Source organism: Cricetulus griseus, chromosome 4, assembly GCF_003668045.3.
Source record: "Cricetulus griseus strain 17A/GY chromosome 4, alternate assembly CriGri-PICRH-1.0, whole genome shotgun sequence".
Classification (NCBI taxonomy): domain Eukaryota; kingdom Metazoa; phylum Chordata; class Mammalia; order Rodentia; family Cricetidae; genus Cricetulus; species Cricetulus griseus.
This window is the reverse complement of record NC_048597.1, coordinates 121703271-121728272: the sequence shown is the minus strand read 5'-3', so window position 1 is coordinate 121728272 and position 25002 is coordinate 121703271. Positions and strand designations below refer to the sequence as shown.

The following is a 25002-nucleotide window of genomic DNA, read 5'->3' as shown; positions in this document are numbered from 1 at the left end:
AAAAAGTCAACCTTTACTGTAAATCCTAACTGAAATTGTTTTGGGGGCGGGGGAGGGGGAGTATCTAATACTTGCTACTCATAAAATGGAATCGAGTATACTCAAGTTGTGGCTTGTGGACTTTTGAGTGTGAACAGTTCACACATCGAGGACACTGGACAATCTCACAAGCAATGGACAGACACACCTGGTGTTAATCTAAAATGTGCCTTCCATATAAATTATACAAGGTTGCCCCAACCTTTCTGCAAGTAGTCCGAGATAAACAGCAAATGTGTGACTGAGAATGGCACTGGGGCTGGGGGGGTAGGTCAGGACAGAGGCTCACAGAGGTCTGGGTCTAACCCTCACATAGGGGAACAAAGTAAATGGCCTCATGAAGTGTACAATTACACCAATCTCTCATGATTTCTTGCTATTTATCTTCTTCTCCAGTGTATATCATAACCAATCTACAACATTGACACTCACTTATTCTGAAGGCAGACAAAGCACTCTTAGCAAAATCCATGTATCTACGTGGCTAAAAAACGTGCTAATTACTAAAATAATCATGAGAAAGAACATAACTTCAATATTGTCCTAATACACTATCCTTAAGAATGTCTGACCTTGCTCTTGCAAAAAAGAGCTTTGTAACTTAACAGAAGTAGAGAAAATTTACAATTCACATTAAGAACGCTTATTGAGAACACCTAATGATTAGAAAATAAGACAACTTAAACATAATGTTTCCAACCCTACACTCTTTATAAGGTTGGTACATAAAACAGCTTTTATAGAAACCTAAAGTTGGAGCCCTTCCCACACCATTAGCTGATATCAGTAAACAATACCCCACAAATTAAAGTTACTATGCTTTCTAATTATGCAAAAAGATATATCAGCAGCCAGACCATTGACAGGCTACACTTCCAAATATTTAGATTGCTTAAAGTCTTTAAAGTTCTACAAACTCAGTGATTTAGAACTTCAAAAATTCAAGAAATAAAATTTACTAAAATAAATACCACTGACACTCAATGGACATCTTCACTTTAAGGCCTTTGTCACAAATCTGAATCTTTATTGTTCTGAAATAAATGTTAAAAACATAACTTGAAACAAAAACGTCAATATTCAGTCTCAGAAGACGTGTGGCTCAGTGCCCATCACATGTAACAAGAAAACTTCCTTTAAAAAAAAGGAAAAAAGTACTATGAGAAGTCTTTCGTGAGTGAAAATGCACCCTTGTATATCCTCCCTCTTTCTGTATTTTCTTCACAAGATTTGCATTTTCTTCACAACAGTTCTTGCTATGATGTTTGACGGATTTTTTGCCACTCAACAAATTCATCAAGTAGAACCGGCCCTAGACAGAAGAAACAAGTTGTTAAGATTCAGTAGACTCATCCCTCTAACAAGCTCTGAGGTGGCAAGGGCCCACCTAACCTGTCCTTCAGCTACTGCTTTCTGTTTGTTTTCTTTCCCCAGGGTTATTTCCTTCTCTAGGAGTGTTTCATGAACTCCCCTATAAATGAGACAAAACGAACCTTTCCCCACAGCACTGGTGTTAAACACTCAGCAAACATATTTCTGCTACATCAACAAGTATGAGCACTTGTTAAGGGGGAATGGCCACGTGAGACTAACTTTATTCTAAAAATGAGACACAGTAAAAAGAATAGCATAAAGCAAACACCTACTACCTAACTGACTGCTAGTCTAAAAAAGAAGTTTTAGAATGTAGAGGTTCCAAATGTTTACCAACAGAAGCCAAGTGGGCAATTTAAATGAGGTTTCAGTATTTGTGATGTATGGAATTCAGTATCTCAAAATGTATGGAAAGTATGACCACGAAGAGATATGCTTGTCTTGTTTTTCTCAAAACATAAAACCTCTGGGTGTTCTTTTCTCTCTTGCTTTTAGCAGACCATACAAAAACAGCCGGGCAGGCAAAGCAGTAAATGGCAATGTTGGAATACTGCGTGGACTGCCAAACTGGAGAGCAAGTTCAACACAAGCCACTACTTGGTTCCAACCTCTGAAACCTACAAAGGAATACAGGTGCAATGTGTCAGATTTTCTGATAGTTCAAATAAATGTACAAGTTTATTTTTATACCAAACCTCTCAGTTTTAAATGTTGGCTCAACATACACAGATATACATGTCTGCAGGCTCTATGTAGCTCTCGGGCTGTTAGCCTACTGCAGAAAATAAGTATTTCTTCAAACAAGAATTAAATTCTACGTGATCCTGTAGGGAAAAAACACTATATACTCGAGGCAGGCTATCTCTTTGGTAGTACCTTGTCTCTTTTGCATCAAGTGTGCTATGTCCATTTTTGTTATAAAGCAAGGCACCTTTCCACGTACCCCATATGAACACTGAAACACTGCAGCGCTCCAAGTGACAGTAGAGATTTAAGTTTAATTAAGAATTCTACAGAATTAAGTTGGCTTATTAGTTGTGCCTTTGTCCTTTTAATGCATGAGTGAAACTTTCCTTCTACTGAAAAGGCAAGTAAAAAGTAGGATTTTGGCTTCTAGCTTGAGAAATGATCATTTAGCTGTAATGTCTAGTCACTTATTCACTAGCATAGATTTTACAACATTGCTGAACCTAGACTCTGCCTCCCCCATATCCTGACTAAATAATGAGTTACTGTTACACTATTTCAAACTTTCTGTTAATGCCTCAGAATGCACAAATTCGTTTAACATTTTTAGGAATTTTATTTTCATAGGAATGCATGATATACTTACAAGCACCATCTTCATCGTAGTTACTAAGATCGGCATGAACTGTTCTGCTGAATTCTAATACATTGTACCACTGATCTTTGTTCATAACTCGATACTTTGATTGCTGTGGAAAATGATATAAAAATGTGGACTACAGAACCAACATTCTTATTGGGGCTTGAATTTAGTGACTCTCATTTTCCATTTATTTGGTCTTTTCTAACATATTTCTTCCTTTCTTAACTACGTGCTGTTCTAGACTCCTTTAGGTTATCATATATTTTCTTTTCTGAAAGGCAGTAAGACTAACACTGAGATTTACATGTATGTACACCCATGTGGCTCTCCACTAGAACACTCAGTTGGTCTGACAGTGTGGTTTCCACTATACAGAATGTATTTGTGTGCATCAGCTACATTTTGAAGAGAGCATCCACAGCAGTAGTGGGAACACTATGAGCTTGGATCTGAATCACAACGTGAACACTCAATTGAGTGCTCTTGGGAAAGTGACTTCTGTGGCAGAGAGCTTGGTGGGCAGGTGCTCAGGGTTTCTTCCCCAGCAGGACAACTAGGTATGGTGACACACACCTGTGATCCCAGCACTTGGGAAGCAGAGACAGGATGATCATGAGTTCAAGGATGGCCTGGGCTATCTAGCAAGACTCTCTGTCAATGCCTCCATCAAAACACAAACCATTTCCCCCCAAAACAAAACCCAATCACCACTACCACCAAACAACAAAAATAAAAATCCAATACTAAGCTAATCCCATACCTGATTTCCTCAACTACTAAATGGTAAAACTTGCTTGAACATATCTCGTTTTTTTTTTTTTTCAGAGCCCCACAGAAGTTAATATTTTTGTATTTAGCTAAATGTATTTTTGATCGACTAACAGGAGGAAGATATGTATCATTAATCAAAAATGTCAACTTTTACTTGCCATAAAAATTTACCAATGTACAAAACTCATTTCTCCAGGTTTTAAATAAAAGTGCTCTGGAAAAGTTACTGTGACAAGTAAACCACATGACATGATGTTATTTCTGATAGAAAAGGCAGCTCTATTTAAGAAATGGTTAGACATATGTCCCCAAAACTCAAGCGGAAAGGTTTAAAACTAAACAGAATCACACAAAGCGAAGAGTGGAAAAGCAGATGTCTTGAGCTAGCTGGCAGGTGCAGCACAGCTCCTACGGGATGTTTATTCTGTGATGCAGCACACACTGCAGAGTCAGCAGTGCAGTGGATAACTGTTACAGCCATGCTCAGATCTGTGCGTACAAAATATTAACATTAAAACCTCAAGAAATTAGGTTTATAGGAAATGTCTATGATAAAATAGTTTTCCTGGGATTCCTCCTAGGGAGAACGAAAATCCCTTAAAATGCAAAGCACGTGTTCTATCACCAAATTACACTCCAGTTCCCAACTATATTATGTACAGAATATATAAATAATACAAATTTATGTCTAAAACTGACAATATGGTACATATTTTAGCAGATTTAATTACTCATATAAAAATTTTAAAGTACAGAATTTGTTCCTTAAAAATGCATTTTCAAACATTTTAAAATGCCCATACATACCTCCAGGTACTGATAAAATACTGAAAAGAGCGGCCATGTTCTCCCAAGCAGCAGAGCTAACATAGACTTAGCAGTATCAATATCAAGGCTTCTCTGATCTTTATCCTACAATATTAGTGAGAAAATGTAAGTACACTCATAAAATAAAACCACTTAGGATCTGAAGGGGAAGCTGTACCTACCCTTGCAAAATCAAAGGCATATCTGTAGATATTCTTAAATGATGAGATGTCATTCAGCTGTGAGCGCAGAAAATCAAATCTGCTCTGTAACTTTTCTGTGCAGTCACACCTTAAAGACAGAGGTCAGAAGGAAAGCATTCTAAGACCAAGTGCATATAGGAACATTCTTTAGCTCTGGCACTTTCAGTAGGACAAGTTCAACTAAAGACATATTTTAAAATACCAATGCAATAATAAAGCAGAGAAAACTTGACAATCAGAGTACACTGTATTAACTTCATCAAGAAAAATAAACATCTCAATCACAAACATGTCTTGGTGTGAGAGTCAGAATGCCTGCCTATTGGGCTCCAGACCCAATTTTTAATCCAAGTACTGCCTCTTCTCAAGGGCTGAGCAAATGATGCAAACAATTTAACTAATTTCTAAAGATGAAGACAGTAAGCAGAAACATCTCAATCATTGGAATACTCAAAAGTCTTGCTGGTTTTCTAATGCTGTTAAACTCCACTACTGGGTTTTCTGGTCACTTCCCATATCCTTCCTGCACTCTAGGTGTTTTCAAAAGTCACAGCTATGATTCAGGACACTATATTTCTTCTATTGGAAAGGATGCAAAGTAGAACTCAAGACCTAACTCAACTTGCCGTCTACATGAAATCACCGGACTTCCCTTGATTAAAGAAGGTATATCATCTATTGTAACCACTCAAACCAAATTTCAGAATTCATGATGAGACACACACACTTGGCCTTCTAAAATTTAACCGAGATTTTCATTATCTTAAGTCACCAACGAGAGATCTATGTGATATGGGTCATAATTTTATAAAGCTGAAAAGATTTTGGCATATCACTACTGTTAATTAAATCTTTAGTATCTATAAAAAGCCATCTTGTTATCTGTTCAACATACTGATAGGGACTTTTAAAAAATACTCCTTGCTAGCTTTGATAACAATTTTATAGCATTAGAAAATGAATCAAGGATTATTTAAAAACTATTTTGTGAAAATTTTTAAATACTGCAATTAACATGTGTCCAAACTAGATAGAAGATAGACTTATAACTACTTACCATTCAAATTTTGGCCAAACATTCTGTTCCTTTGTAACCTGTTTTTACTATTTAAATTTTTCTGATCCTTCTGTTACTTAACATGAAATCTGATTTAAGAGGACATTATAAGGATGGGAGATGACAGCATGCATTATATACATGTATGACATTGTCAAAGAACAATTTTAAGTAGCAAAAAAATCTAATGCTGGTTAAAATTATGTATATTTTTAACCTATGTTAGCATCTTTTTTTTTTTTCACTTTTAGTTGTTTTCTTGCCCATTATGGCCAGAATTTAAGTCATTTAATATAGCATTTGAGACTGCAGATTTCCTTTTTTGTGCAATTTCCTTCCATGTGACCACAAATTTTGTTAAGAATTTACTGCTTGTATTACTCAATTCTGAGTGCTAACTTTCAAAAGATGTGTTTCAGGAGCGGAAGCAATAAACTTCTCAAAACAGGTTTAAAAGAGAACAAGAAAAGAAGACCTGGAGAAAACCAATACAGACAAAGTCTTTCAATGTGTTTGGACATGAATGGCTACAGGAGGGCAGTAACCCTAAGGGGATGAGAGAAGAGTGGGTCCTGAACTTTCTTAGAGAAAATGCATTACCAATTTCAGCAACATTGAGGAGTGTGTTCCTTTCTCTCTTCTGCTAAGATTAGCTAACCCACATGGATTATACAAAATCTAAGAAGATTCTGAATGAAGGCACACATGTATGTAATCTCAACATTTGAGAAGTTGAGGCAGGAAAATTCTATGTTCAAGGCCAGTCTAGGTTTATTGTAGCAAGATCTTAAAATTCTGAAATGAAAAGACTTGGAAGAATGACATGTGATAAATGCACTCAGTTTCTTTTTGCCTCAGATATCCTTGAAGCTGCAGATGACAGCAAGTTGAGTGTGGTGGCAAATGCCTATTAATCCCAGCTCTGGGGAGGCAGAGGCAACAACAGAACCACTGGGGCGATGATGGTTCAGTGAATAAAGTGCTTGTCACGTAAGCTGTGGACCAAGTTGCCATGCCAGGCAGATGCTGACTGAGCTGTTTTCAACTGAGTGACCCTGCCTGTAGAGTGAGAGTAACTGAAGATGACACATAGGTCTCTACACTGACAAGCACACACATATATGTGCAACTGCACATGTGTGCCCACACATATATACATACCACACATAGAGAAAGAGACAGGAGAAAAGGAGAAGAAACTACCGGTCCTTAAAAAGGCAGCAATGACTCCTAATGGCATGCTGCTGCACTCATAGATCAGCACCTTATTCAGCCATTACCAGAAAAGCTTCCTCCTGCAGCAGATGGGAACCCACAGCCAGACATTACAACACAGAGGGAGAGACTTCAGAACACATAGCTCTAGATGGGCTGTCGCCATCCGATCCCTCCCCTCAGAGCTCAAGGAACCCCGTAGGAGAGGCAAAAAGAGTACCTATATATATGTAAGAGCCAGAGGAATGGAGGACACCAGGAGAACAAGGCCCTCTAAATCAACCTGAGCAAAGGTCATATGAACTCTCGGAGACTGACGCAGCATGAACAGGGCCTGCACCGTTTGCACCAGGTCCTCAGCTTTCAGTTTAGTACTTTTGTGGGAATCCTGAATTCATGAATGAGTAGGTCTGATTCTTATGCCTTCTCTTGGGGCTGTTTTATTTTTCTGTTGGCTTGTCCAACTTTGATATGATAGCTTTTGTTTTATCTTATTACATTTTATTTTGTTAAAAAATAAAACAATTTTCTTTGTGGGGAAAAAGAAGTGCTGGAGGTATAGCTCAGTGATCCAGAACTGGTCTAGCAATGTCCCGGTTTCAAGAAGACTAAGAAAGAAGTAGCCTATGAAGATAGAAGGCTCTAACTGTGAACACTATTCCAGTCAAGTATCACCAAATATAGCAGTCCAACTCCTGGCAATGGCAGAGGAGACTGAATTAGTGTCTTAATGTGTCCATGTTCATCAGAGCACAGTAAGACCAATTCCTCAAACCCTACAGTGTCACAGATGCTACACAAGCGCATGGACTTGTGCTCACTCTAGAGAATAACAATCAGCCAAACTTCCTCTGCCCAAAGGTGCTGTCGGGGTTCCTTGATGATGAGTTAAGACCTTCAGCAACACTCAGTAGTAATGAGGGTACAACTGCAATAGCATTGTGACTTTGTATGTATGAGACAGTAACAAAGCACTCCTACCAGTTCCTGACAAAGTGTCAGGATGCTGGGCTCTTACTCCTGCTCAGGAGTAAAACAACACATCCCCCTTGAGGGTAGAATGGTAGCTTTAATTTCTCCTTGCACCTGCACAGCAGACTCTCTCCTCCTGGAGTGGTGGTACAGGATGATAATTAAAAAACAAAAGTAATGAGCAAGATCCAGGGTCCATGGCATAATGACCAGATTGTCCAAGTTTCAATAAAAAGATCACTTACCATGATAAGAAGAGAGATTTCAAAAGTAATGTTTACACATATCTCTCATTTTAAAGCAGCTGCCATAAAAATGCTTCAATGGTTATGGCTAACTTACTAAAATAAAACTGCAAAAAAGGGAAGAAATCTACAAAAAGAAACATAAAGTGTAATGAAGAACAAAGTGGAAATGCCTGGACTGTAAAATATGCCCTCATATTTCAATATCATGTGTTCTAAACGGACCAATTAGAAGATATACATAGCCTGGGTTTATAAACAAAATTCAACCAGACATACTGTTTTGAACAAACTTCAAAAACCAATATAATGATGCATAAAGCAAAGATGGAGGGGGGAGTGAAGGGTAGATATTAACAAAGCACAATATATATTATGAAAATACAGTAAAACCTATTATTTTATATGGTAAATTAAGAATGACAAAACAAGAGATTTGAAAATGACCTTTTGCAGAAAATGGCCAAAAGAAAGTAATAGTGCCTGTATCTGTGTCAACTAATGAAACCTCAAAGAAAATGATCAGAACAGAGAGGATAATTGTATAACAGTATGAGGTCAACCCATCAAGACATAGCAATCCTAAGTGATCCAACATGTGCTAAACAAAAAAGCGGTAAAATACACCAAGAAAAAATGATAGGGCTTTACACTGTGTGTTAGCTGCACAGTACCTAGAGCTATATCAACAACAAAATGTCTCAGGCAATCGAGTACCCATTTACTGAGCTTGTCATCAGTCCCTATCTGGGAGTAATCTAATGTGATTTCAGAAGGTCTTAAAATATGTCTTGTTATTAAAATGCATGACAGGTTATTAGCCAGATCTTAGGGGACAAAGAGTATGATATGGGTGCCCTCGAAATAAAGGCCAAACAGACTGCAGATGTATAATCTGCACAGTGACCCCTCTCATCATGTCTGGCTTTGGATTATTTTCTGTAATTTATACATGAGTTACAGTATGCCTTTTCAAAATAAGCCTTTATATTTTATTGAGCACTAACCATTTTCCATGGAAATTAATTTTTTACACTTAGTCTGTTGTACTGCCATAAATGGGGTCTTTTTTTTTTTTTTTGGTGAGTCTGTCTTGGCCATGGCTAGTTGAAAAATCTATTCTGACTACCCATTAGAAATTACTCTCTCAGGAACTGATGTCAAAGAGCACAAAAACACTAAGTGAAACCGTAAGCTCTAGTGGAAGCTACAAATCCATTCAACCTCTGTCATGGGAACACATCTCATTTCACACATTACTAAAATGATGCTTGGAAACTTGATCTCTGAATTAGCTGAAAATATTCATTGAGTACTCCATATTCAGTTACATTTACTCCCTTCTGTGTCATGACTTAAATCAGGATCCTATCTTTTATAGGCTTATAGCTTTAAAATGCTTTCACATTTTAGGATACACCCCAAAATGCAGACTCTTACATAAGACTTGCTACTTAAGATGGCAAAAAGTTAAAATGAAGTAAGATATTGCCTAACAAAGTTTGAAAATTAATTTAATAGCATTAACACAGGTCCTCTGATAGGAGGGGAGTTCTGCTTTCTTGGACAGTATTACAGGAGACTCTAAAAGTATGTTAAATAAAGCATGACCTAAATATAAACGACAAGATAGATAGCATATTAAATTATGATAAATTTAAAGTTTCTGTCTGAAGAAAAAGAATGCATCAAACACAATCACGCAACACACAATGACTGAGCAGTCACTAGGGAGACAAGAATCCACTGGAACATACCAACATTATTTACAGCTCCTTAAAGCATCCTATATGAGTCACAGCTCCATATGGGACAATCATATAAGTAAGTAAAATGTGTATATGGGCCAAGTTATAAAACTTTGGCAACAGTCAAAATTTTCCAAACACACAATCATAAAAAATTAGTTAACAAAATTAAACAACGAGGTGTTTCTGGTGGTGTTTGTCCAGATTGAATCAGCTAACTTTACTGTAGCCTTGGTTCTGAACACAACCCATACACAATGCACTGTGTGAATTAGCCAGACAAATGCCAGCAAATGCAGCCTCAAATACCTTGGCTTAGGTTCCAGAATATTGTGACAAACAACAGTTTCTTCATTGTACATACATACAAAGCTTTCTCCATTCTAGAGACTTGATTATTTAATTATAGAGAACCAATTTAGTGTTTTCCTACCATCACTTTTCAGCATGTATAAAATTAGGATACCTTTATATTCTATAGTGCTACATAATGCTTTGTTTTAAAAAGTGCTGTTTTAAGGGGGCTGGAGATATGGCTCAGCTGTTAAGAACACTGGCAGCTCTTCCAGAGGATCAGGGTTCAACTCCCAGCACCCACATGGCTGCTCACAACTGTATGTAACTCCAGTTCTAGGGGATCTGACTTCTTCACACCAATGCACACAAAATAAAGTAAAACAATAATAAAAAAGTTTAAGCTACTGACTTAAATTTTGGTTGGGATTAGGGCATAATCTTTAAAACGTCTGATATAGCTCTACATAGTCATTTTGCACCATGTTATGTATGTTTTCTCCTCTCAGCAATTATAAATATTGCTCAATTCTGATTCTGAAAAACACCATAGACGGTCTACAAATATATTAAGCAACTAATGTTTAGCTAAGTTTTAAAAAAGATTTACGTGTGTGGGTATTTTACTGGCCTGCATGTCTGTGCAGCACATGCATTAGAGCCTGCAGGGCCCAGAACAGTGCATGGGATTATTTGGAACCGGAGTTCTAGAGGGCATTAGCCACCATGTGGGATGGGGATGGAGATAATGCAAGGAACTGAAGACCCCTCCTCCTCCAAGGCATCAACTGCTTTTAACTACTGAGTCATTTCTTCAGCTCCTGACTTAATTCTTATGTAAAGATAAATAAGCATATCACTCTCATTAGTATGTAAATTTCCTGTCTTGCATAAGTGATAAATTATATGTGTTTTAAAATAAATTTTATTTATTTATTATCAGCATGTTTGATTTGTATGCCTATTTTATATACCTATAAAACATCTTGAGGTGACTACCCCTCTGGTTTCCACAGCCACGTGCACTCATGTAGACATAACTACATACAGACACATATATACATATACATAATTAAATGTAAAATCTCCTAAAACATAGGAATAACTTCACAGGACAGCCTCAAGATAAATTAACCCTTTCAACTTGGTTTCCTTATTCCTTCTGCATGTGTATGTAGCATGTATGTGCAGTGCATACAGTGCTGGTTAGATGTACGTGTTGACAAGGTGGAAGACAATATCCAGTGCCTTCTCTGACCACTCTCCACCCTATTTTCTGAGGCAGGATCTTCCACTAAACCTGGAGCTCACTGATTTGGCTAGTCTAGTTAGCACCTTACTGCAGGGATGCCCTATCTCTGCCAACCCAGTTCTGTGGGTTACACACTGATTCCCACCCATCCTTTTGGTATGGGCACTGGCACACAAACTCTGGCCCTCATGCATGTGTTGTAACTCTTGTATCCACTCAGCCACCTTCCCAGCCCCAGTTTGATGGGGGCAAGTGCTTCTGTGTATGTGTTTGTCTCAATGGATGATAAATAAAGACTGTCTGGCCAAAGAGGCAGCAAGTTAGACAGGACTAGGAGTTGAGGATTCTGGGAAATGGAGTAAAGAAGTGGTGATCCAGGCAGGAAGTGACATAGCAGGGAGACTCATAAACAAGGGCAAGAAGGAATTGGGCCCCCTGCTCTCTTCCTCCTGGTCTCTGCTCTGGAGTCATGTGATCCACCGGCAAGAGAGGGCTCCAGCAGAAGGCATCCTCTATAAGATAAGGCTTATAAAATATATAGATTTATGATAATTAAAACTGAGCTAACAGATGAGAAATCCTAGTCATTGGCCAAGCAGCATTTGTACCTAATATAAGTCTCTGTGTGTTATTTGGGGCCCTAACTCGGTGGACAGAACTCGGGCAGCTGGTGGAAAGCGCCCACATGGTGGTAGGGCTAGGGTGGCTTTTGGCGAAAAGACTTATGGTAACACCAGTTTCCTGACTTCCAAACAAGAACAATTCCAGAGATTAGTAAATATCACATGGGAATACATATGTGTAAAATTCTTAGCACAGCTCTTAGCTTAACTGTGCTCCCTCTGCGGCACACAGAAGCCAATGCATTCCTACTACACTACACATGTTCAAACAAGTCCTAGCATCCATAATGGTCTAATGTAGATCTTGAGCAGAGGGAGAAACTAACATCATGAAATGTGCTTCCCCCCCTTATTTATTTTTATAAGTATGGGTGTTCTGTGTCCCTGTATGCCTGTGCACATGTGCGCCAAGTGTCTGTAGAGGTCAGTTACAGATTGTTGTGAGCTACCATGTGGCTGCCGAGAACTGTGTCTAAGTTTTCTGAAATAACAGCCAGCTTTTAACTTCTGAACCACTTCTCCAACCCTTATTTATCTTTATTAAGGTAATGATAAAGCCAAAAGCTCAGTATTTATTACCAATATTACAAGCATATGAACAGAACTAGCAAAACCAGTAACCATACCCAGGCAATTATCAACACACAATTCCCACATAAACTCAGTAGTTCAGAATGTCAGTCCTCTCAGAACTTTATATATAGTTAAACAGTCCATCACGAACAGAAAGAGATCATGTTTTGAGTAACATCTAAATAAAACCTTAGAGAGTTTAGGTTTCCTGCTAATGTAAGATTCCCAGAGAACATGGTGGCTTGAATGAGTACAGAATGAACTGCAATTTCAACATAAGGATTTGAAAAAAAAAAATAAGTCAAGAAAGTGTTTTAACCAAGAAGAAAGTTCATTAATGTGGCAGATCTAAATGAGGCTCTCTTCCCTATGTGTGAATCTCAGTAGCATTTGGTGGCACACTGACATATAACAGACCTTCTCTACAGCACATTTACCAACTAGATAAATACTATCTACCTCTCATGGTACTGAAATGTAGAGGAAGACATTTTGAAATTGTCAGGCTGACTGAGGAGAACAGAGAGGAATGCTAATGGCAATCAGTAGTTGGCTTCAACTCCAAATGAAGGGGAGTCACACACCACACCTATCACGCCACTGTATCTAAACTACTCTCAGCCTACAAAAACCAAACAAACAAAAACCAAGTCAATGTCCCCCATCCTCCTCCCCCTTTCTTAAGATTAAATAAACCCAGTGTGGTGACATGCCTTTAATCTCAGCACTTGGGAATCAGAAGCAGGCATATCTGTGAGAGTTCAAGGCCAGCCTAGTCTACAACCAAGTTCCAGGATGGCCAGGACTGTTAAACAGAGAAACAGTTTTGAAAAGCAGAAACAAACAAATAACAAAACAAAACAAAATACAAACAACAACAAAAAAATAGATTAAGTCAAATAAGTTCTTTCCCCTTTAAATCTTCAAAGTCCAAGTGTCAAGCCAGAAAATATTCAACATGGCCCTTTGTAGAAGGAGATTTACTATAATACTAGGACTGTTCACTGTCATTACCACTGTTACTTTATGGTTACTACCACTGCTCTTCATTATTATGACCAAGTACAACCCCTTCAAAAGACTGTAATCACAGTTTTCTTAGCCAGCATATTTAACATGTATGCCAACACCCAAATTTTAGCTAGCAGATGTGGGACAAGTTTTCTACCTAGTTTAAAATGTTGGAAGAAAAAACTTACATGTATCTTTAGAACTATGATCTTCAGACTCAGAAAAATAATGGTCTACATCCCAACAACATGGGAAACTGTGTGGGTAAAGTACAGAACATCTTAACAAGAACAAGATTTAGCTTCCATCAATTCTCAAGACCCTAAAACACCAAGAACATTCACTTAAACACTACGGCAAAACTCTTGTGTGATTCCTGAGCTCAAAAATCTGATTGTTGCTGGGGGTGAGGGATGGGGTTGGGTGGTGGTACACACTTTTAATCCCAGCACTTAGGAGGCAGAGACTGGTGGATGAAGCTCTGTGAATTCGAGACCAGCCTGGTCTACAGAGCAAATTCCAGGACATGCTCCAAAGCTATAGAGAAACCCTGTCTCGGAAAAACAAAACAACCCTCCCCCCAAAAAAGATCATGTTCTAATATCTCTAACATATTAACAAATGGTTTAAATTTCTTCATGTTAGATAAAGTACCAAATAATGCAACAATATTATTCCACATAGCTGGAATTTTAAATTCACCTTGGCCATGTTATATACCTTAAGAATCTAACAACCAGATTAAACCCCATGAAACATAAAATAGTCAACTTGCATTCAGTTATCTGTAAGTCTGTGCCTGACAAATTATTTCATACAAATGGACAGTCATTTATATAACATCTATAAGGAAAGCCTCAAGACAACTGTTTAAAAAAAAAGTATTGCAATAATTGTGAAGCATTATACAATGTAGATAACTGGTTGTGATTATTTTAGTTCAATATTTTTGTTGTAACTACCAGATTGTTCTTTAGTGGCATTCTACTCAAGATTTCTATGAATTAACAAAGTAAGTTGAAACAATTCGATTGATGATTTGAAGACCTTGAAATTCTTAGGTTAGATTCTAAGACAACAACATCATCATCTCACAGGAAAGAGACTAAAAAATTTTATATTTTATTATGTTAAATCAAATACATTCATGCCTATCCATAAGATACATTAGTTTGCATCTCCTATCTTAAATTTTAAATTACAAACTATCTCACTACAAGTTTACTATAAGAAAAAAAGAAGCAATAAATTTGGCCAATTGGGGAAGACCATGCTGTCCAAATTACAAGGAAGGGAAACTGCCTTTCACCAGGCAAATTTCAAGACTATGTTATTCTATCATCGGGTCAAGGGGATGATACCTGAGACACACTTCTGGGGTTGTTTGCATAGTCTGTGAGCTCTCTGTAGGAGAATGACAACAGAAACCATACTCATGGGCTATGGAATCCTATGCTTGTACTTATGACCACATACTAATCATTCAGGAATAAATATAAGACATTTTGTAGTTATACATTTTGAAACACAGAAGCTCTATATTATATTAACTATGAAAAAAATCAAATGAGGAACTTTTTTGTTTAATATGAAATCATTTATCAGTTAAGACTCCCCAAAAGGAACCAAGAAAAAATAGTAACACAACATGTACTGTAATATCAAAATATTTTTTACCATTTTGGTAATGTTAATAAGCCTGATAAAGCTTCACAAAAAATGAGTATATTTTTTAAAAAATTCTATTTCTACATAATCTTTTTATTAAAAGCTAATTAAATGGTGAGAAGTATTTTAAAGAACCTTAGAATTAAGGCATGACAGAATTCACTCTTCTCTGAAAAATACTATAAAATTAAAATAATGGTTTAAACAATCCATAAATGAAATATTTTGACTGTCTTGTATTTCACACTCCTTATTTATAAATTACATGGGAAAACTTATTTTATGTTCTATGCTAGAAATTATGACTGGATTCATCTGAGAAAAGGTTTTTACCCAAGGAATGAGTATGTGTATGTACATCTAGATATGTATGTATGTATGTATGTATGTATGTATGTATGTACGTATGTATGAACTTACCTACCGAACATCTATGTATGTATGTATGTATGTATGTATGTATGTATGTATGAACTTACCTACCGAACATCTACGAGTCACATCCCCCACCTAACCTCTTTCCAACAAATCTTACCACAGTCACACAACGATAGGGCATATTCCGGTGTATACGTGTACACATCCATGCTTGTACACACACACACTAACATGTTTAAAAAGCACACAAAAAAGACATTTTAAAAAATGGTTCAAAAAGAGAATAAAACAATAGACATGAAAATTCAAATACATAAATGTCACTGCCTTGTAAGCAAACAGACATCCTTTCTTAAGAACTGAGGGACAGATAAATAAGAATTAAGGATAGTTTACACGTGCTAATAAAACCATAGTCAACACCAAAAACTCTAGAGCTAACAATACAGTATCTGCCTTAACTTAACTGGGGTTAGGAATGTGGCTCTGTGGTAGAGCACTGGGTTAACATGTGTCAAGTCCTAGGTTTAACCCCAAGCGATGGGAAACAATGAACAATAAAGTAATACTTTAAAATATGAAAATATTTTAGAATGTTAAATAACATTCTGATGGAACATTATGAACATACATAATAGAAAATTACCACACTATTCCTAATTGAATTGAAAGTACACACTTTACTCTGGAACGGCAAAGTAAATTATCTGAATAACGAAGTAATTTTGAAATTTATGAAAATATTTCAGGATGACATCTCCATCTGAACATATATAACTACAAATGGCTAAAACACCTATACAGGAGCCAAAAAACATTGTACTTTGATCCTCTGTAAATTATTAGGAAATAGCTCACTAAAGCACCGTGTACCTCTATCTTTATACTGATTACAAAAGAAAGTGAGGCAGTCGAAGGACTGTCCAGTGATAAATTCTTAGAGTGGAGTTTTGTATAAGAGTGGGGAAAAACTTTTGTTACTCAGATAAACCTGTCAACTAATCCTTTGACCATTTATAGTTTACCCGTGAAATGACTCAGTATGTTTCAATTAGCCTGAGTTTCATTTGTCAAAACCATAATATAATTTTGCCAGTTCCAAAACTGATTTTTACAAATCAAACAATTTGATTATTTTAAAGTGAAATCTTACTCCTGAAAATGATGAAACACAAAATATCACCAAATTTGTTTTTTAGAAAATGTTCTTACTGTAATGAGGTCATTCCCTTTAACCATTCTTCCTTGGTAAAAAATCCCATGCTTTCAGCCTCCAATTTCCACGCTAAAACTAACATAATAATCTGAAAAGCAGAGAACATAAAGGACAGGGAAAAGTCAGCGATGATCATGGCTACATTCATCATGGTAACAGTCTTAAACAATTATTTCCAGTTGTCCACTATTAGACAGTACAGCTTCTAGATCGTCACTATGAAATAGCTGAGATGTGCCAATCTTCAGGCAGCATTTAGGAATGTTGACTCTCATTATATTACAAACTGTATTTGTATCAAGAGACAACCTGACCAACTTAGGCTGATTTAAAAAAAAAAAAAAAAAAAAAAAAAAAACCCTAGTGTGGGCTGGAGAGATGGCTCAGCATTTAAGAGCACTGACTGCTCTTCCAGAGGTCCTGAGTTCAATTCCCAGCAACCCAATGGTGGCTCACAACCATCCATAACGAAATCTGGTGCCCTCTTCTGGCCTGCAGGCATACATGCAGGCAGAACACAGTATACATAATAAATGCACAAATCTTAAAAAAATAAAAATAAAAACCCTAGTGTGAATTTACAATATTAAACATGAAGACAAATATCTTCATATTCTCAGAAATATGAAGCCTCAATTTTCAGAAATTTATGAAAATGTTGTAATCCACTTATATTTCATTTTACTTAGAAATAGCCGGGCGTTGGTGGCACAAGCCTTTAATCCCAGCACTAGGGAGGCAGAGGCAGGCGATCTCTGTGAGTTCAAGGCCAGCCTGGTTTCCAGAGCGAGTGCCAGGATAAGCTCCAAAGCTACACAGAGAAACCTTGTCTCAAAAAACAAAACAAAACAAAAAAAAAAAAAAAGAAAAAAAAAGAAATAAAACATACATTTTCAGGTTCAACACCAATGTCTTCACAAAATTTTTCCATTCCTTCTGGCCCTACAACTTCATCAGGACCTTCAAAGACAAAAAAAAAAAAAAAAAAAATTCATATATTTTATTACATTTATTATGAACATGAATTAAGCTATGACACTAAAGGCATACATGAAAATATTCTAATTATTTTTTTTTACAAATAAGTGAATTTAAATTTTAGCATAGTTCTGAAAAGTATAAATATTTAAAGATTTTATTCCTTAAATATATTTCAATATGAATTAAGAACTTTTTTCTTTTTGTTTTTTAGGTATCACTATGTAGCCCAGGCTGGCCTGGAATTCACAGAAAATCACCTGCATCTATGTCTAAGTAATGGGATTAAAGGTGCGAGCTACCATACCCAGTGAGTTAAGGACTTTTTTTTTTTAATGAGCAGTAAAGAAATATTCCACTAGTATAAATCAGTAGTTTACAAAAAGAACAAACCAAACAACACAAACTTATTCATTTTTTTTTTTTAAAAATCTACTAAGAACTTACTCTGAATAAAACTTTTGACAATGTAAGGCTATACAGCATATGGAGTTTAAATTATCTTTTTTGTTTCTTATTTTAAACTAGATCTCTAAAAGTCAATGTAATCCTTTGAACTTTGTTTTTTGTTATCAGATTCACAAAATAGAGTAATTATCATTGCCAATTCTCCTATGCCTAAAAATGACCTAAAGCAAATGTCATGATTTGAAATATGACATATCACTACAAAAATGTCTTGAAACAGTATTACATTATCCAAAAAGCCTCTATTTTCCTTATTATTTAAACAAAACAAAACAAAACAATCTAGAAATAAAAACACCAGACTTGCTGAGCATTGGTGGTGAATGCCTTTGATCCCAACACTCGGGAGGTAGAGGCAGGCGGATCTCTGTGAGTTCAAGGCCAGCCTGGTCTCCAGAGCAAGTGCCAGGATAGGCTCCAAAGCTACACAGAGAAAACCTGTCTCGAAAACCAATAAAAATAAATAAATAAATAAAATAAACACCAGACATTAAAGCTAAGTAGGCCAATGTTTACACACCTGAATGAACTTCTTAGTTGGAAAAGCATCCAAAAGCTTCACATTTGATTTTTTACTTTTATTATTGGATGTACTTTTATGCACTTATCCACCACCAAAATAAGATACCATGACAAGAGTTAGAAAAGCAATTAGTCTTGTTTATTTCCTCTATCAATAACTGTGGTGATACCTGGATTGTTCAAATAAAGCCTGTCTGAAGGTCAGAGAATGGAGTGTGCCACTAGCTAACCATAGAAGTCTGTACAGACGGACAGGAAATGAGGTAGCTGGGTGGAAGCAGGATATAAGCAGGGAGAAACAGGAACTTGCTCTCTTATCTGCGGAGATGCTCAGGAGGTAAGGTGTAACAATAGTTTGTTCCTCTCTGATCTCTCAGCATTTTCCTCTTTATCTGACTGCAGGTGTTTTTACTTAGACCAATTAAAAACTCCATTTACAAATAACATACCTATTTCCTTCTCCATTCTTCCTCATCCCCTAATAGTTTAGGCTTTCTTGTTCTTTTCTACATGTCACACTGTCTCTCCGTGTAGCACTGTCTCTACATATAAGTTTGTTTACAAATATACTTATTATTAGATTGTCTAGATCCCAAAAATGAGATCATGAATTTTACTTCTTGAGACTGTGTCCCCCTTGCACATTTTAACTTTCCTTTCTTGAACAATTAGAAAATATCCCAGCTTTAGCTAGTCAAAGTGACACAAGTTTATAATCCCAGTACTTGGGAAGTAGAGGCAAGATTTAAGAGTTCAAGGCTAGCCTGGGCTACACAGGACCCTGCATCAAAACAAAACACTACAGACTTAAGTTATAGATTAAACTAATTTTAGCAGGTACATTTCACAGTACAGACTACAGATACAACACAAAACCAATGTAATATAGCCATCTACTATGGGATCAATAAGGTGATGTTAACGAACAATTAGAAATTAGAGATGGTTCTATATAAAACATACATATGATCTTATGTAGACAAGGTCTGTGTTGTTACTCCCCCCACCCCCCCCAAAATAATGAAAATAATAGGCCTAAGTGTAAAGCAAAGCCTATATCAAACTTCACACACTCTCTGACAAATGTCAATAATACTATAGTCTTCTCATATAACTACAACTGGGTAAAATGTAACTGAATTCAATTAATTCTTTCAAGCTCTTTGATTTCCACTCAAATTAAGCAGTCATGGAAATGATTTAGCTCACCTTATTGCACTTAGACTATGTAATTCTATATATTTTTTAAAATTTTTGTGACAGATAAAAAATGCTCTGTTTTCCCCCATAGAGGGCTAATATACAACTGGCTTTCTATATATTAAGTTGTATATCCATGAATTCAACAAGCTGCTCACTAAAAATATCTCAAGATAGTCAGGCTTAGTGGCACATGCCTTTAGTTCCAACACTTAGGAGGCAGAGGCAGGCAGAGCTCTACAGGTTTGAAGCCAGCCTGGTCTACAGAGTTATATTTTAGTACACCTATGGCTACAGAGAAACCCCGTGTAGCCCTTGAAAAACTATCACTACCACCAACAAAAAGTCAATGTGGTCTACACAGCAAGTTCCAGGCCAGCCATGGCCACATAGTGAGCCCTGTCTAAAAGAAAGAGAAGAAAAAATGCACCTGAGCATCTGGAAGATAAAGAACCCTCTGTACTGAACACGCACGGCTTTTTTCCTCTAACCACTATTCAAATTCTATATAGCATTTACAGAGAATTGTAAGGAACCTATACATGATCACATGTCTCTAAGGAGGGTACATGGAAACACCACTCTATTTTATTTTTAAAATATACATGTTCCCAGGTACATGTTCAAGGTTTAATACAATGTCATAATAAATACTCAGGAAACAAAAAACAAAACATGCTTAGTTACAGTGCCTTAACAAAGACCTATACAAGAGACTAGTTAACACACATGCATACACACCTGAAGATGCTCGAAGGTTGTTAATAGCATACTGCCTAACACACTGAGTTCTGACATGTATCAGGTACTGTGTGCTAAGGCTTTGCATGTATCATTTACTCTGAGTGGGCCTAGCTTTTGTCTCCACCACGAAGGATGACTGATCTCCTTAACAGAGAAGCTTCTGCCAAAATAGCTTCTGTGGACACTTCCTTAAGGACTGTCTGAGACACTAGTACTTCCACATATTACTTAGATGAGCCTCCATTAGCTGTAATTTCCTTCCCTACACATACTGTTTACTGTAGGTCTTCCTCACAAGAAGCCAAATTGGAAGGCAGAGCTCATGTCCTGATTTTTTTCATTTATATCCCAAGTACTATCCCAGTGCTAGATTCACAGAAAAGTGTTTAATAAATATTCATCAAATGACTCACTGAATGAGAGAAGATAACCTCAAGTGTTCTTTACTAACATTTTTTCAGAAGTAAAAATGATTTGCCATTTCTGTAATTTTGTCTTGAGGGTCAACTAGGGTGGGAATCTGGCTCTTGGGCAGTATCATCACTGGCAAGTTAATCTAAGCCTCAGTTTTCATTCATAAAATGAGGATAACATCTCTTACTTAACAGATGGTTATAAGGAAAATGATATACTTATCACAATTGTTCCAGGGAACAATGACAGTTAATAATTACTGTCAAATTACTGACAATTAAAAATGTCAGAATAGAAATAAATATTGAATTCAAATCTTAGAATACCCAGGAAAGTTTCAATAAGACCTAAAAGGGGGAAAAAGAAAAAAAGAAAAAAAGAAAAAGAAAGAAACACACACACACACACAAATTAATCTTTATGGGATCTAGTAACCTTTTTAAGTGAATATGAGAACCTTTTGATTCTATAGTGTATATGTATAGCTGGCATTTTTTAATAATGGGTCAACACTTTAAATAGAGGTCAGTAAAAAAAATGAATTCTCTATATTTAAATTGGGTTAGTGGTTGTCTTGGGATACCAGTAATAGCATTTATTCCCCCAGATCTAGAAAGATTCTATTCTGCATTATACAATTGGGATCATTCTGCTGATAGTGAAGTTGCTGCCCCCTTTTCAAAGGAGTGTAGCTTTCCATACAGTTAACTTTGTAAGTTAAGAGGATACACTTTAGACCTTAACATGGCTAGTACAAATATAAGGCAATCACTACGAAGTATTTTTACTTTAAGCAATACTTTTGACAGTGATAATGATAAAAGACAGAAAAAGATAAAAGCAGGTAGAAGACAGGAAAGAGGAAAAATAGCTTTAATATCAGGGGAAAACTGTCATATATTCTTGTGAAGAAATTAGCAATAAGTGGGAAACAAAGGTGTTGTGTCTGTCCTCTCCCCACCCCACTCCCAACCAAAACAGGGTTTTCCTGTGTAACAGCCTTGACTGTCCTGGAACTCTCCTTGTAGACCAGGCTGGCCTCCAACTCGAAGAGATCCGCCTGCCTCTGAGTGCTGAGATTTAAGGTGTGTCCACCGAACTTGTATTTTTGTTCACAGGTTTGCCTTTTCATCAACCATTTGTTGGACTCAGCTGAGGTTAGCTTGCTTCTCCAAGAAGGTTCTCCTGATACTTTCAAGGTTGGATTTTGTATCCTGTCAATTATGTGTCTTCAAGATCTACTACTTAATATACAGTATTATTATCATTCTGTTTTTTTTATTGTATTTGTTGTGAAAATTAAAATTAAAGGGTAAATGTGCATTATCTCTGAAATTTAAATTGTTTGCCACACCACCCCAAAAGCTTCAGAAAATGTTTCTAGTTCAGAAGAAATAGAGAATGTTGAACAGAAAAATGCTTTGCATATTATTTCCTAGAATACTGAGTAGAAAAGCTTTATGAAGCTGGATGTGGAGATCCCAGCAGAGCAGGTGGATCTCTGAATTCAAAGGCAGCCTGGTTTACTGATGAGTTCCAGACAGGACTAGAGAAACTCTGCCTTGAAAATCAAAACAAACAAAATGTTTTACCCACCTCTTTCCCAGAATACATTTTCAATTTGTCTAATGTTGGCTGTTGCTATATTTATACACAAACAGTAAATAAGTTTCTCCTTTCTTACCTAATACATATTTAAAGAAAAACCAGTCTTGAAATAGCTCTAAATTCTTAGCCGATCCATTACCCTTTAGCCTTGACCCTAATCCTGGTACACAGTACTAAAACATAACAGGCCAGCAATAAATAATGTTTAAAGAATAAGACCACTTTTAAATGCACATGACTGGTATCTTTTTCCATGAATTTCATTACCTGCATATTCATAAAACCAAGCCAGGCACTTCTTTCTTGAAAAATCTTCCTCTCCACTGATTAGTCTAGCAGGAGGCTGGGATCTGCAATAGCTTAGAAAACATACAATTGTCTAGGACTCACTAAGACTTGAGAATCTTAGTGAAAAACTAGGCTCAGCAAAGTTGCTTCCATGCAAATGAAACAAAGTGGTTTTTAAATTAGCATTATGGGGGAAGGAATTAGGCATTAGCAGTATGGACCTGAACTGTATGCATAAGAATTTCTGACCAATAAAACCCCAAATACCACTTTGCTTGCTACCAAATTCCAAGAACAGTAACTAGAATTATTTCCTCAGAAGTGCACCCACCCAAGACTAGAAAAGAAAGTACAAAACACTCTTTCTGAACTGAGGGCTTTACTTCTGCTGCTGGGCTTGCTCTCTCCATATATGTAATATGTCTCACTGAATGACGAAAAGCCTTACTGCGCTTCTACTACTGATTTGTGTGGAAATCCCGACTTTATAATTTAGGTCGAATCACTTTAAGTCTAATGATACTGCCCTTCAACTAACTGTTTTAACTGCCTTAAATATATTAGGTATGATTCTGAAAAACAGCTAATAAATGTCAAGCAGAATGATAACTATCAAAAGGCATAAAGAAAATTATCACATTAATCACCCAGGAAATATTCCTTGGGCTCTTTTGCTAAAACACACCGAGAAAAAAAGAACTGATTGCAAAAAGATGAGGATTAAGCAAGTCACCTCCCTCACATTTTAAGCAGTGCATTTCTCATTGCACCTCTCCTTAAAGAGCTGTTCCTTTGTGTAGTGCTGGCTCTCTCGTTTTAATGGTAGCATTTTTAGGTTGTGTCACCTTATTGGAGGAGGGGGGACGGGGGACCCACTCCTTAAAGCTAAATTGCAATGACTTTCCGCAGCAAAGCTTCTGGGATGACTGAATATGCCACAAAGGGAGCAAAGGGCTCTCACTCTCTAAGAGAACACACAGCACAACAGCTTACAAATAACTAAAATTGACTGAAGAGCCAACAGCGTCTGAACGCTAGAAAATAAAAAGCAAGCAGAGCCTTCCCAACCCTATGAAGGGGGCTGGTTCAGGTGGAGTGGAGGCAAGGTGCCTCCTGCTGGGGCTCCAGCCATTTCAAAGGCCCCCTGCTGAGGTAGTCTGCGTTAGGCCACTTCAAATGCTAACTCGGGCGACCAATTACAGCTGGGCTTCCTTTCTGCCATTCCCAAGGCAGCTGTCAAAATTCTTCATGCTCTGCTCTTTCTTCACACTCCTGACATTTAACAATGTGTGGGCCAGGCCAATCCCTCTTGATCTGGTGAGACCGGGGACGCTGTGCACCTCGGCAGGTCTGCTCTCCCGTTTGGGAGGCAGGGTGAAGGGGGAGGCAGGGGTAAGGAGCACGGCTGACGTGCGCTTGTGTCTCTCCTACCCTCTGGGCACGCAGAAAACAGTGTGGGGCGAATCTCGGGGCTCGTCCAAGCACGCCAGAGCCCAGGCACCGGCGCACACCAGGTCGGGCCCCGCGCCCGCTCACCGCCCGCCCGCCCGGCCGAGGAGAGCGCTCGCCCCGCTCGCCCCAGCCGGCGGCCGGAGCCGGAGCCGAGCCGGAGCCGGTCCCGCACCGAGGGAGGGGACCCTGCGGGGCGGGGTGGGGGCTGCCGGTACCTGGAGATTTTACACTTTTTGAGGCCCGCGTCCTCCGCTGCCACTCCGGGAGCTTTTCTTTTCTTCTTCACTGGCATCTTCCGCCTTCCCCGGCGAGGCGGACAGGGCGGCCGGGGACGGGGGTCGCGCTCCGCCGCAGCGCCGGCTCCCGCCTGCCAGGGAGCGACCCCGCGGCGGCCCGGGCCTGGGTGTCCTCTTCGGGGCGGCCCGGGACGGCACGGCGGGGGCTTGGCCCGGCGATACCGCGGCTCGGGCTCTCCAGGGGCAGGGATCGCCGACAGCGAGGCACCTCCGCTAGTCTCCAGGAGCAGGCGGCTCAGGCTGACCCGGAAGCGGA

At 37.9% G+C, this 25002-nt stretch overlaps 1 protein-coding gene across 2 annotated transcripts; it reads right to left on the bottom strand.

Moving 5' to 3' along the window:
- Nucleotides 1-1154: 1154 nt before the first annotated feature.
- Dcun1d5 (defective in cullin neddylation 1 domain containing 5) lies at nt 1155-25002 on the bottom strand. Of its 2 annotated transcripts, XM_027415189.2 has the most exons (9): nt 24666-25002; nt 22978-23069; nt 17666-17736; nt 16773-16864; nt 4504-4612; nt 4322-4426; nt 2747-2849; nt 2022-2030; nt 1155-1351 (listed from the first exon to the last, which is right to left on the bottom strand). In XM_027415189.2, exons 1-9 carry the CDS (start codon nt 24740-24742, stop codon nt 1296-1298), a joined length of 714 nt encoding a protein of 237 aa, XP_027270990.1. In that variant the 5' UTR covers nt 24743-25002; the 3' UTR covers nt 1155-1295. The 2 variants fall into 2 exon arrangements, with proteins under 2 accessions (XP_027270990.1, XP_027270991.1); XM_027415190.2 differs by lacking the exon at nt 2022-2030.

What these genes read in the sequence shown, in the direction of transcription:
- Dcun1d5 (XM_027415189.2), bottom strand. Translation starts at nt 24,742, where the DNA reads ATGCCAGTGAAGAAGAAAAGAAAAGCTCCCGGAGTGGCAGCGGAGGAC. An exon ending in AAAAAGTGTAAAATCTCCAG is followed by an intron (nt 23,070 to 24,665) that starts GTACCGGCAGCC and finishes ATGTTTTCTAAG; the next exon opens with CTATTGCAGATCCCAGCCTC. An exon ending in TTGGTTTTATGAATATGCAG is followed by an intron (nt 17,737 to 22,977) that starts GTAATGAAATTC and finishes TTGTCTTTGAAG; the next exon opens with GTCCTGATGAAGTTGTAGGG.